General features: G+C 38.9%; 1 protein-coding gene across 1 annotated transcript; it reads right to left on the reverse strand.

Annotated features, from left to right (window-relative positions):
- Window positions 1–1922: 1922 nt before the first annotated feature.
- On the reverse strand, window positions 1923–14267 carry LOC128969421 (arylsulfatase H-like). Its single transcript, XM_054384298.1, has 10 exons — window positions 14260–14267; window positions 12545–12694; window positions 11539–11660; window positions 9757–9879; window positions 6326–6749; window positions 5432–5568; window positions 4130–4264; window positions 3357–3519; window positions 2943–3064; window positions 1923–2293 (listed from the first exon to the last, which is right to left on the reverse strand). The coding sequence occupies exons 1-10, from the start codon at window positions 14265–14267 to the stop codon at window positions 1923–1925; spliced, it is 1755 nt and encodes a 584-aa protein (XP_054240273.1).
- Window positions 14268–14691: the final 424 nt, after the last annotated feature.

Here is a 14691-nt window from a genome sequence, read left to right on the forward strand (position 1 = left end):
GACCCAGTACTGATCCATGGGGAATACCTCTAGCCACAGGCCTCCAACTAGATCCTGCATCATTGATCACAACCCTCTGTGCTCTGTCATTCATCCAGTTCTCAATCCACCTTACAGTTGCTCATCTAACTCAGATTTCCTAATCTTACCTATGAGGATGCTATTGGAGACAGCGTCAAAAGCCTCGCTGAAGCTGAGGTAGACAACATCCACATCTCTGGTCCTAATCTACCCAGCTTGTCACACCATCATAGAAGGCTATCACATTGATCAAGCATGATGTCCCCTTCATGAATCCATGCTGACTATTCCTGATAATTTTCTTTTCCTCTGTGTGTTTAGAGACAACCTCCAGAACAAGCTGTTCCATCACCTTTCTGGGAACAGAGGTGAGGTGGACCGGCCTGTAGTTTTCTGGATCCTCCTTCTTTCCCTTTTTGAGGGTATGAGTTGCATTGGCTTTCCTCCGGTCCTTGGGCACCTCTCCTGTTCTCCACGTCCTTTCAAAAATGATGGAGAGTGGGTTAGCGATAACCTTAGCCAGCTCCTTCAGCACTCATGGGGAATCCCAATGAGGTCCATGAATTCGTGGGTGTCCAGCTTGTCTAAATGATCTCTAACCCAGTCCTCCCTGACTAAGGAAGAGTCTTTCTTCCTCCAGACTTTCTCTCTTAACTCCAGGTACTGAAGGCTGACCTTAGCAGTAAAGACTGATGCAAGGAAGGCCTTCAGTAACTCTGCCTTCTCTTGCATCGTCTGGCACCAGGTCACCTGTCTCATTCAGCAGAGGGCCCACATTTAGCCTGGTTTTCCTTTTCCTCATGATGTGCTTGAAAAAAGCCTTTCTTGTTATTTTTTACATCTTTTGATGGATGAAGTGTTAGATCTATAACTCTAGAAGTTCGGTGGGAACAAGGTGTAACTTGTGAAGCAAGAAATACCTTAAATCTGCATTTCTTTTTTTCATAGTAAATTAGAGTTTTCTTTGGTTTCATAATTAATATTTGGCATATTTCAAAGAGCTTTTTTCTGAACCTACTACTTCTTACCAGGAGCCAGTTATGACTGAAATGTGGGCAGCAGGGTAGTTCTTGCAATTCTGTGCCCAAACTCACTATCATTGTGGCACTCTGTGGCCATCAATGCTACTACGCTCTTGCCAGTGCTGCTTAGGGAGCTGGGTGCAATGGGAGCTTTGGAAAGGGAAAATCCTTTGCTTTTTGCATACTCCATCCAAAGAAGTTGATTTCAATTAAAGGAATCCCATTCTTCTCAGCAAACACAGACAGGCTCTACCCAGATTATCATGTTTCCAAGCTTTAGGCCTCACCTGAACAATTTCTTCTGATCCAGAAGTCCCAGGCTAATCAGCTGTCATCATTACTTCTGCTGGAGGGACTAGCTACAAGGGAAGAAGGGAAGTACTTTTCAAATGAGATTTTGTGAGGAACTGTGGCTAAAATTACTTTTAAATTATTTTAGAAGTGGTAGTCTGCAAAAATTTATTATAGGGATATCATATGCATTGCTAGAAAGGCTATAAAAAATTAAGGGAGTCCTCAGTCCAGGAATCACTTAGGAAATCAAAACAAAATAAACAAACAAACCAAACAAAAAAACAAAGCAAAACTTCTTAGCATACATTCATAGACAACAAAATTATATAATTACTTGTGCAGCTCTAATCTTGCCCTGCTTTGGTGCATTTGAACTATTCCTTCAGTTGTGAGCAAGTTAAAACATGCTCTTCAGATCATTCTGTCTTAATGTCTCCTGAAAATGTCCACCCTAAAGCCACATTTACCAAATACCATGCCATTCACTGGAAAAATTCTCATATAAAGGCTCCATTAAAACAAACAACTCCCCAATAAACAATACCAAAGAAAACACTCTTGATCTAAAAAGTTTTTTTTTTGTCTTTATAGGTGGGTTAGTTTATTGTCATCTTCCTTATCACACCAACAGAATGGGAATGTCCCACAGCATGGCTGCAGCCACGGCTTCCACACCACGTTGTACACAGAGAGCTGCTCTGGGACTGGAGTCAGTGTCCTGCGATGCTCTTCTATGGCTCTTTCAATCTTCCTTATTACAGCATCAAACACAGGCTCAGTGTCAGCTGACAGAGGTTTGGCTTCAGAAGGGTCTTGTGAGAGATCAAACAGCAGCGGAGGGTCGTGATGGGTAACACCATCCCCAAAACATGGGCAAAATCCTCTATCATAACAAGCTCCAGCTCCAAAAGGACGGAAGACAGGGGTCACATAATGAGCCTTCCAGATGGCTCCACCTGGCAGGAAAGATAGCAAGCTTACAATGGTAGTGGTGGTTATCACAAGACATTAGTAGAGTGAATGTTTTCCTAGAGTTCATTTCTGGTTGAGCTTCAGCTCTACACTTATTAGCTGATATAATATTCTAATTTCATTTAAAACTAAGTGCCACAGAATGAAACCAATAAAGTAAAGTGATTTCTGACATTTTGAAATGTCTCCAAAATTTTCAGAAATTAATAACTTATTATTCAAATTTTTCTTTTTTTTTTCTTTTTTTAATGAAGTCACGAGAAAAGATTTGGGACTTCTATGGCTTCCGTCCTTGTTAAGATAGCAGAAGTACAGACAAGGGGCTGAGGCAAGGATTGTTCCATGAGACAAGGAAGGCATGAACTCCCCAGGCCTTGCAAAGGTAGAGAGGTGGCTGAGACCTATCCTGAGCTCCGGTAGCCTGCCTGGTGTGCCTTGTGCCTTGAAGCCATAAATGAACTCTTTGAAGCCATGAATAAACTTTGTGGTATACAATACAGGCAATACCACTAAGTTCTCTACTGCCTTACACTGGAACTACTTGTAAATCTTCAATCCCAGAAAAAACACGTTAGACAAATGTGCCCTCCAATGGATTCAATCTGATTCTTGGAGAAGAAGTTCTGTACTCACTGTCTTTCTGGTGCCACCGCACAGCATGTAAGTGAATGCCACAGTAATGAAACAGGAACTCGTGCTCTGAGTGCTCCACTGCTCCTTGTAGTAAAGGCATCAGATCCCGGCCATCAATTACCCTAGCAGAAAAAATGGAGATCATCAGACTGAGGTAAGCCGTACAGGGCTGCATTCCTTCTGCACTCCTCTTGTTGTAAATGGCGACTCTGAATAAGGAAGATGCTTGTAGAAGACTGCAGGCAGATGCTGAATCTCAAATGTAGAGAAGAGGTGACTGAGTTGTGGCAACATTTATGTTTAGGAAAGGAGCAGGCATGAAAAAGAAAATGTCAGGCTCTTTGAATGTGTTTCCAAACCAGATTTGCCATTGATTTGGGAAAGAAGAAGGAATAAAGATGCTTGTGTTTGTACCTGTCTTGGGGTAGTACCCCTCCAGCCAGATGAACTACTGTAGGATAAATGTCCATAAGGCTTGTAGGTTCATTGATAACTGTGCCTGCAGGTAACATTCCTGGCCATCTAAATATCCCTGGGACACGGATTCCTCCTTCCCAGCCTCCCATAGCTTTTCCACCTTTCATTAAAAAACAAACCAAGAAGTTTTCATTTAACACAGACATTTTAGACAAATGTTATTGTGTTATTGTAAGCTAACATTACCTTTATGAGCCTTCCTTACCCTTTCTCCTCAGCACTAGGGAAGCGTGTTCACTATATCAGACACTTCAAGAGACCTTACACGTTTACTCCCTTCTACTGTTTTACAAACATATTGCCCCATCAGAACTTGGTGCAGATAAATTTTTCAGGCACAAATCACTTTCCCAGCCTAGTTCTACCTTTTCTTTTACAATCCTGTAACATACCTATTGTAGTTAAAGCAAGGGTTCAGATGTGAGGTGCAACTAATATTTTAGTGAGAAGTTACACGATCTTAATAAAGATTAACTTGTGATCCGTTGCCTCATGAAGAAATGACAGATTGAGAGTTCATGCTTACAAAGAACAACTGCACAGGCTAGAAGTGCCTACGCTTTTTAATGCCGTATTAGAAAGAGAAAAATTTGCTTCTCAGTAATTAACCACTGGTGCTCCTTGAGTATGCAGTCTTACCCAAGCTCTAGGGGTGTCCTGAGTACTCCAGAAATTGTTACTGAGTTGTAACTGTCCCTGACAGCTCTTACCTCTGTGTATTCCATTCCAGCCACCCAGCTGCCTTTCACCTTCTTGTCTTTCCAGCCATCCACCATGATCAGAGGCAAAGTAAACTAGTGTTGTATTTTGCAAGCCTTCCTTGTCAATAGCATCCAGAACCTGGCCTGTAAATATAGGGATATGTGTGTATTAAAAAGGAAAAATATCACTTATACTACATCAATTTTAGCCTCTGATTTGTAAATATTCATCAATTTTCTATCTATGCAGGGCTGGTCATTGTTTAAAAGAAGAATTTTTTTAGGACTGAGGTTTCTAGTTGTGATTTCACTGTCTGTAAAAGTACAGAAAATTTGAGGTGTGCTGTAACCCCTTTATTATTGTTATTATAACAAGGGAGTGCAAGAACCACATTCACAGACCAGAATCCTGTATTGTAAAGGCTGTAAAACTGTGGAAAGCATGATATGAGGCCCCCAAACTTTAGATTTTGCATCAGTGGTGGCCATCATGTGAAATGAGGAAAGAATGTCCTGTACCCTCATCTTAGATTGTCTAGATCACAGGATATATGCATTAATAATACAGATATTTTTTATTGAAAAGTTATTCTTGACCTGTTTCTAATGTTCTCAGTTATGTTTGTGATGTGTATGGGTTTGACAGGTAGATTTGATTCTGTATGTGCACCCTTTTACAAATGTAGATACTTTTCCTCCACCATGACTGGGTAGTAAATAATTCTCCTTCACTTAAAAAAAACCAAAACAACAAAACCCAAAAACCGAGCTGAAAAATAACATGAATGTAATTTCTGAGGGCATACCTGTTATGATTTATGAATAGTGCTGAAAAATCTTTAGTACTCTGCAGAATGCAGCAGTAAAAGGTAAATAGCCTGGAGTTAATTTGTTTATTGCTTTTATCACCTTTTGGTGTGTCCAACTTACAGATAAAACATGAATATAAAGCTGAAATAACCTGATCTATATGAATCAGAGAAAACTAAATAATTCTCACTTATTTAGTAAGAAGAGCAGATGAACAACTTGACAGGAGCCAAGGGGACATGGTTAAAATCAGTAAACAGTAGAACAAAAAATATGAGTCAAAAGAAAGACTCATTTGGTCCAAGACTAGATAAAGTAAAAAGCCAACACTGTTAAGACAACTGTGCTCATACAAGATTAACTGATGTTCATGGAAAGCTTAGCATGGTTTTCCTTTTTTTTTTAATTATCTTAATTATCTTAGTAACCACCACATTTTAATGATATATTCAGACTTAGGTATTAAGTAGTAAGAGACTGTTATTTGGTATGGTGACTTACCCACCATCCAGTCCATCTCCTCTACATTGTCTCCATATAAACCATGGCTGCTTGTCCCAAGAAACTTCTTTGTGGTGAGGAGAGGAGTGTGGGAGTGTAAGAAGGAAAGAAAGAGAAGGAATGGCTTGTGTTTATTTCTGGAAAACAGAAACAAGACTTGGATATTATGGAAGAAGGTACTCAGTACATAGAGAGGTCAGTTGTAATGGAAAATGGCATCATGATCTGCATATAAACACTTCAACAATCACTCCACAGACATCTAAGGTATTAACACTCAGTGATTCGGATCTGTTTGATAAAATAGTGTTTGGCTTCTATAAAATTATTGCCTTTTCACCCCAAATTTTAGATTAAAAAAAAAAAAGGTAGGTAGATAGAAAGATAGACATAAAGATAGATGATAGTTAAATAAAAAGATAGACAGAAAGATGGATAGAAAAGTTCCACATTGAAGCTCCACTTTCTGCTATTGCAAACCACCAATGTACTACTGAAATGAAGGCAGCAGATTAATCTACTGCCAGCTGTTGACCATGCATCAGTTCTTACAGTAAGGATACATCACATCTCTACTTCTCCTTTTCCAGCCCACGCAGGCATTTCTGCCATCCCTTAAAGCTGCAGTTTTGGTCTCATTCATAGAAGTTTTTTGTCAATGTAACCTAGAAATACTTAATCCAATCCATGGAAATCTGGATGAAAGCAGCAGCTCATTTGTTTTGTGTAATCACACGACATTATTATTAACAGTATTAATGATTAATAGGTATAGTACTACTTATAATCCTATGTATTATTAGAAAAAAAAAAGGTCACATGGGAAAGTGCCTTTTAAAAGTCACAATACATGCAAGAACCAGAAAAATTGTGATCAAAGGAAACGCACTTTACCTTTCAATAAATGCAATGGACTCCCTCAAGATAAGGGATGTAGTCCTGTCTGTCACCATTGGCTGCTCAGTAACTTCATGGTTTCTCATCATGATGCAGTTCCAGTATCGTACAAACCCATAACTTGAGAACCAAGATACGAAATACAGCAGACTGAACCCAGCAAGGCAGGTCACTGTTTTCCAGTGAACGGAAATCAATCCAGTGAGTCTTCCCAGTGCAGCAGTGAGTGTAATGAGGCCAATCATCTGAGTGGAAAGCCATAGTTTCCTTCTAAAGTCTCTGTCCATCTCTGGTGTTTCTGTTGGTTGGCAATCACTTATTAGAGTAAAAGGCATCCCATAAAAATAGTCAAATCCATGGTTTAAAGGGTGATGACAATGGTCATTGCGGGATTCACAGTTAACACCTTGATGCCACTTTCCTGAAAATACAGATTATTAAACTGTAAAGTGATTATGTTTAACAGTGGACTTTAACACATACAAAGCATTTATCAACAAATGGTTCATTTTTTTTCCTACTTGTGATAACTTCTTCATCCTACACATATAAACTGAGCATGTAGTGATAAAATGAGATGTAACTTATGGCTGATGAAAGTAAACTTTCACCAACTATAAATTTCTGACAGTTATCAGTTGTCTCTACACATACTCATGCCCTGTAGCTTTGATTAAACGTAAAACACTGGACTATAAATGGAACTAGAAAATGAGAAAGTCTCAGGTTTTTCAGAACTGATGGCCTTCCTGGAAACCTATCAGGTATGAAATAAAAGAAAGAAGTCCTTTTGTAATCATGGGGCATTGTTTTGTTGTCTCTTTATTTTCCAGCTACTGTGCAGAGTAGTTTCTGTAAAGGTTTGAATAGCTTCAGTTCAGAAGGATGGCAACGCTTTAGTGCCAGACTCATAAGGGAAGCTATGGATAGTGTATTCAGTAATGTGTAACTCAGCAGTGCCTTTGGCAGACAAACTACCAGTTTCAGAAGAACTTGAGCTCAGGACATCAGAATTTCTTGTGAAGCCATATGTATGTAAGTAACTTTGCTTTCAATAGTATCTCCACAAATAAAAGGCTCTGTTTTATAAATTTTTCTTTGCTATTTATTGATATTTCATAAAATTTAAAGAAGTTAAAGCTTCCTTCTTTTAAATACTGAAATATTCATATCTCAAAAGGAACATCTCTTGACTTTTTGCAATAAAATTTATTCTTTATTGTGAGCATATGCCCACTATCATGATGAATGGCACACCAAAACCATGCTTTTGGTTTACTTCTAGTCTATTCAAACAGACTGATTAGACAGAGACATAACAAGTTGATTCACTTGGGTCAAACACTGAGGCTTGTGAATATCTGAATCAAGCAACCAAAAAAATCTACCTCTCATCAGAGAGATGCAGTTTAACTGCATTTTATGGTCTCTAGTGTAATGCAGGCTTTGGATAAAAGTTCTATAAGATCAAAGTGAACATTTAAAATTTTACTTGAAAACTAGTTCTTATTGTGGAGTAAGAAACTGTGTACTGACAGAAGGATGTTATCATAAACAGTTGTTCACTGTGTTACCAAAACATGCATCAGCAGCAAACTCTGAGTTGGCTTCAACAGAATTGCTGTGCATTCCAATAAAAGCAGAAAAAAAATACTTCAGAAGAAAAAAAATTGCTGCTCTTGGGATATAAATACAAAGAAAGACTGAAAGTTGTGTTCTAGGTGGATGAATTGCTTTCAGCTAAAATCTCTCCTTAGCTTACCTCTTGACATATATGGATCCAGCTGTAGAATGAAACAGGTTTGTAATCAATATTGTAATCAATATGCATTGGTCATAAATATGGGTTCAGCTAAACTATCCTTGTACTTTAGGTAACACTACAACACCTAAATCTCCAGCTGAGGTTGATAAAGGTTTCTGACATGCTGCAAAAAAATCAAATCTCCAGAAGATAAACTAAGTGTATAATTATAATAAATTAATCCTAAGGGCATATGTTGTACAACGTTGGCTTTCTGACTACAAAGAATCTGCAAAGCATCTCATTATCATATCAAGCCACAAGTTATTAATAGGATTTAACTTTGCAATTAAGCTGGTTGTGCTCAGAGCAAGACAATCACAGACTGTTCAGGTGAGACAATTCAGTGCTCATTCAGCTGTGGTGATGTGGGTAGATGTGTAAGATTTCTTGCCTGATGACTTGAATGTAGAGTGATTCTTTTGGGGATTTTGTTTCACTTACCACCAGTGCTTTCCAATATCCCCTATGATACAATTAATCATAAACTGTCAATCTGGTTAAACTAAGTGATGTTGTTGGTGTCTATGGTGTGATTATAACTGAGATTCCCACAGGGAAAATGCCAGCCCATTTAGCTAGCTAGCTTTTAGAAGGTATGCGACACAACCTCCCAGCAGGACAATTCCTTTGGCAAAGTAGAGACAAATCTAATTGTTTTGTTAGTGATTACATGCTGAAACCAAGCTGGAGCACATGGCTAACAGGCATGGACTTTATGAGCTAACTAAAATAATATCACTGCAAAACTAATGGGAGAAAAAGATTCAGTAATATAGAACTTAAAATGCTTGGAGGGTTTCGTTTAGTATTGTTCTGTATGGTTTGGATTTATTCATATGAATGAATACAAATCCATTCCTGCAGACGCTTTTATTAGTAAACTCAGTTGATTTGTGCAGCCAATATTTTTATGTGTCAGACAGATTTTGGATATTAACATTTAGCTGCTCACATAAAGTAAGGCAAATAGCTGAAAATTCATCTCAGAAATGTTTGTGGTTTATCATTCTGTGGAACAGGGTGACATATCTGAGATAAATAATTATTTGAAACTGAATCATGACCAAAAGTTACAAATTCATTAAAAAAAAAAGCAACATATAAAATATACAGTGAAATGGAATTTGTATTGCTGGTGAAGGAGGCAGTGTTTGGTGAGCTATACTGAAATCATAGAGAACTATAGTTGGTACACTGTAATTAAAGAAAAAATAATTGTTTCTGGTTTTGAAAGGCTAAATCTTGTGATATTATGAACTGGATCCATTGTTTAAAGTACCAGCTTTCCCCTTTTGTTGTGAAGCTGCTGTGAGCCGTGTAAAGTATTCTCATGCATATTTAAATGGCGTTCGTTTTTGTTTGTCATTAAATAACATTGGAATAATTACCATGTATCTGGTAGAATAGTATTCAAGAAACAGTAACATATTTTCCATCATATATTTAACAACCACAAGATATGCCTGAAAGCAGGTCAACAGTAAAGATTGTTCTCTTTATCAGGTGCTTGTTCTTTTAAGAGAACAACTGAGGTATAAAGAGTTGCTAACTAAAACAAATGTTTTGAGTGAGATGTGCAGGTGAAATGCGTTATAGGCCATCTTCAGGCATATCCCCATACCTATGAGTCCTGTGCTGTAGCCTTGCTGCTGCAGTATTTTGGCAAAAGTGGTTTCATTTGGAGGAAGCCCACCTGAGCCACCATTCCAAAAAATAACACGGTAATTGTTTACAGCATCCATCCCTAAAAAAATACAGTAATAAACCATCTTAGTAAGTACAATCACAGTATCACAGTATATCAGAGGTTGGAAGGGACCTCAAGAGATCATCAGGTCCAACCCCCCTGCCAAAGCAGGATCACCTAGGATAGTCCACACATGAATGCATCCAGGTGGGTTTTGAAAGTCTCCAGAGAAGGAGACTCCACAACCCCCCTGGAGAGCCTGTTCCAGGGCTCTGTCACCCTCACTGTAAAGCAGTTTCTCCTCATGTTGAGGTGAAATCTTCTATGTTCTAGTTTGAACCCATTGTTCCTTGTCCTATCACTGTGTACCACTGAAAAGAGCCTGGCCCCCTCCTCCTGACACCCACCCCTCAGATATTTATAGACATCGATCAGATCCCCTTCCCTCTCTACCGATAAAGTACTTTCTTAAGAGTTTCCTGGTTTCATTGACATTATACTGCTAAACATTTATTGTAATGCTATTGGTTTGGGGAAATGAATCTAGGATTCTGGACAAGATTAAGAAAGAGTTAAGTCCCTCCAGTGTATAATACCTATTATTCTTTCCATCTTATTTTCTTTGGAATGGCATAGTTGTACCCAGGCTCTATGAAGTGCACTTACTTAATTGCAACTCTGACTGTAGTTAGAAGGGTAGAAATATCAGCCCTCTGTGAGCATTAAACTCCAGCTTGCATAAGGTGGCACAATTTTTTCCTGACCTGCAGTTTTACACTCTGTTATTTAGCACTGCATAATCACACCCCATCACACAACAGTACATGAAGTACAATCTGTCATGGAAGCATTGAATGTCTCTGGCCCTGTTGTTAGAGTGGGGCAGAGTCTGTACAAGTTCATGTGCATTTTGTAGCTATCTTAGAGGAAACTGTCGTGATGAAAGTAGGACAACATGTCAGCTTCAAAATGCCTGAAGGCACTGAAGATCATTTGCAATAGAATGTGTATTAGAGAGCTGCTGTTAGAAACAGGTAAAGCCATTTGTTTTTCATACCTCTTCATCTCAGGGATGAAGTTTGACAGGATAGTATTTTTCCTTCAAAACCACAACCAGAAGAAATAATACAGCTGTCAAACTGTTATTGCATAGAATGGATGAATTCTGACAGATAGGTAACAAAGCTTTCCTGTAAATGACTGATTCTGCACTTCCACTGGAGGTAACTGACACGCATCTGCATAAATCTGCTCTGCTTCCTGCAGGGCTGAGCTGTTCTCTGATACTTGATAAGGAGTCACCCATGACAGAAATTCATGTAACCAGGGTTTTCAAAATGTGTTACTATTATTCATGTTCTGTGATTAGACCTTTTAAGATATAACAATTTGTGGTAACTCCAATTTGCCTGTAATAACAGAGCACCAAAAGGCAACTGAAGCTGCAAGCCACAAGGTGAGTGGAAGCTGCTCTGCAGAGCTGGTTCTTCTCTACTCTGCTTCTCTCCAGTTGGTTCCTTGTACCCCCATATATATAGATGCCACCTCAGAGGCACCAGTCCTAGCTGGTGTGTCTTTGTGTGCCTCAGTGAGGGGTGATACATTTGTGGCTTGCCTTCTATTTGCACACCTCATTTCTTTTGTGCCCACTGTATGACATTGCTCTCTTCAGCAATACAGCAATATTTAAAGGCTGCTTAGTTTTGCACGGCAAACCTGATCGGAGAGGATATCTGCCAGTGAGGAAAGCTGCTCTGCTGGGGGTGCAAAGTGGAGCTGCAGCGATGTGTTGGGTCAGCTTCACTCCTTCTTTTGCCAAGCGATCGATGTTTGGGGTCCTAAAAATGCAGCCAATACTGTCAGGTATCACGCAGAAAGTCTTCAAGAAAACGAGGGTGAAGAGTAATATATATATCTTTAATTTGGGAAGTTTCTTCTATTTGAATATGGCCAAGAAATAATATTTTAAATGTTATTTTAATTTTCTGAAAAGGTGGGACAAATATGTTTATTTATTTATTTTCCCTGCCTTCATTAACAATTGCTATCTGGATAAATTTCAAGCCTTCTTGTATTTGAAGTCCTGTGAACAACCTTGCAGAAATGTACCATGTTGCTCTTGTAAAGAATAGTCATTCTTTGGGGATAATATTATCCTGAAGTGGATGTCCAGCCATGTAGAGACTCATGAGCTAGCTATGATCGTCAGCTACCTATCAGAATCATGCTGGCCAGTGTCAATCAGGGTGAAATTCTGACAGCTTTGCTTGATGAGGGAAATGCTGGTAGCCAGCAGGCAATATGCCAAGAGAAGGCAAATTCTATGTCCTTGGGTCTGAAAAGATAAGTATTTCTTAGCAATACAGCTTGTTGCAGTGATTTACACTCTGATGTAAGTTTTGATGTAAGACTGGGAAAGAATGCCAAAATAAAGTGATGTAATGAGGCCTGATGTGTTGAAAGAGAGGACAACATTTCTGTCTTCAGCTGTTTCTCAGTGTTGGGGAATTGAGCAATATACAAGAACAGCTGATGTGTTCTCACACTGAAGCAACTCTGGACAGCAGAGCTGGCCCTGGGAATGCCCTCTAGGCTGTGAGATAATCCTGGCAGTGATTTACATTTACCATTAAACGCATCCACTGGATGACGATGGGCAGAGGCTTTCAGTCTTAAATTAAATAACATATCAGCTCTGTCCCCTTTTATGCAGTTTCCTTACCTGATAGTATCATTCCCATAGCAACCTACATCCCCTATGCCGAGATCATCAGCCATCAATAGGACGATGTTTGGCTGCGTGATGGTGGAAAGCTGTGCAAATGGTGGCAGCAGAAGCAGACCAAAAATCAGTGTTCTGCAAAGGGATATCCTGAAAGACAGGAGGAAAGAAGCCAGTGACTTGGCCATTTGTCATTCCTAGTGCACTTGGCTGAAGACCCTCCTTGGTGAGCTTGGCTGCAGACCAGACTATTCTCTGCCCAGAAGTAGACGGTTAGATTTTGATCATTGACTAAACAGAAAATATTAGGACTATGACTTTAAAATCTCCTTTTCTGAGTGTTTTGAATCTTCGTATAGGCAGTCTCACTTGGGAAGCTACATGTGACAGATGACATGTAAGTGATTTTGCTTTGGTGGCTTGGGATGCGTTTTAGAAATTGGTCTGGGAAACTGGGAATGGGATCAACTTCTGAAATCTTTCTCACCCAGACTGGGACCTTTGTATTTTAAAAAAGTAAAGAACAAAAAACCCCTCACCCCATCAACCAATAAAAAAACCCCACATTGTGAGTATACTTTATAGAAAACGCTACTCTTCCGTAACACAGTAGTATGTCATTGAACTTTGCTCACTTCAGATCTAGTGTGATATAACAATAATTTATGAACCTTTTTCTTACCAACAGGATGTTAGTTGGCAAGTCATTTCTGCGTTTGGAGTGTTCAGATTCTGTAAAACCAAGAGAGCCTTGTCATGTTTGCATCTTCCTACTAGTCACTGCAATAAAATCAGATAAAAAATATGATCGAAGCCTACCAAATTTCTCTATTTTATTTACTTCAATACACCTCAGCTCAGACCCTATATAAAGAAGAGTAAATGCATTAATGTTATTTCTATTGCTAGAGCTTCTTTACTTCTTAAGGAATTTTTCTTTTTGTGTATTGAAGTTTATCTTAAAAATAGCAAAATAATTTTCTTCTGTTACTTGACTCAGCTGTATGAAAACTGCTTACTATTCAGAAAGAAGAGAAGAAGTTTTTTAAAAATCAAGTCCTCAATATAATTTATTTTTCTGTTATCACAGAGATAGTGGCAGCCTGATGCTTCTTCACATAATGCGCTCAGTCTCCTTTCACAGATAATAGATATTTTTAGTTGTAGAAACTCTTATGTGTCCTTATGTATTGTTTCAACAATGACATTTTCTTAGAAGACACTAAGTTTGTGTAACTCCAAGCCGAGCCTTTTCCGTCTCTGTATATGCAAGATGTGTGGATGTACTGGTCTCTTCCTCTTACTCCACACAACTTTCTGTCAGTGGTTCCTCTACGGTTTTCTCTTTCATTGCCATGCTGAGATGAACTGTTTAAAGGTTTTGAAGCAAGGGCCAAATAACCTTAGACTGAAGACTTTGAAACAGACTCATTTCAAATTTATCTCATGTCTGGGTCAACTGGTCCAAGTGTCTCGATTTTATAAATGATGTTGGTTTCACATTTTTTTTCCCCCCAGAAATGATAGTATTTAGCACCTCAGTTAATATCCATAGTTTTTCCATTTTATTCATCAACACTACAAGCCTCAAAGCAAAAATTTAAAGTATTTCCATGCTTAGAAAAGTCATATGAAAATGCCACATGAGGAAAGGCTGAGACAACTGGGTTTGTTCAGCCTTGAGAAGACTTAGGGGAGACCTTATTACCACATACCAGTACATAACGGGTGGCTAGCAGGATGATGGAGACTCCCTTTGAAGGGGAGTCACACAGAAAAGACAAAGGGTAATGGGCACAAGTTACTCCTGCAGAGATTCTGAGTGGAACCCAGAATAAAATTTTTCATGACAAGAATAGATAGACCTTGGAATAATCACCCAGGTGAAGTAGGGGATTCCCCTACATTGGTAAGTTTTAAGATTCAGCTTGATAGGGTGCTGGACCATCTCATTTAAACTACACTATCACCTAGGTAGGTTGGACCAGATGATCCTTGGGGTCCCTTCCAACATGGCAGCTGTGATTCTGTGAAAAGTGACATCTAAACAGCTCTAAACACCTATTTACAAGTACCAATGCTGATGCAGTATCACTATCTATACACATTCAGGTTCCTGCATTTGGATTTGTGACTTCTTTGCATCC

The sequence above is a fragment of the Indicator indicator genome, chromosome 1, assembly GCF_027791375.1.
Source record: "Indicator indicator isolate 239-I01 chromosome 1, UM_Iind_1.1, whole genome shotgun sequence".
Classification (NCBI taxonomy): Eukaryota; Metazoa; Chordata; class Aves; order Piciformes; family Indicatoridae; genus Indicator; species Indicator indicator.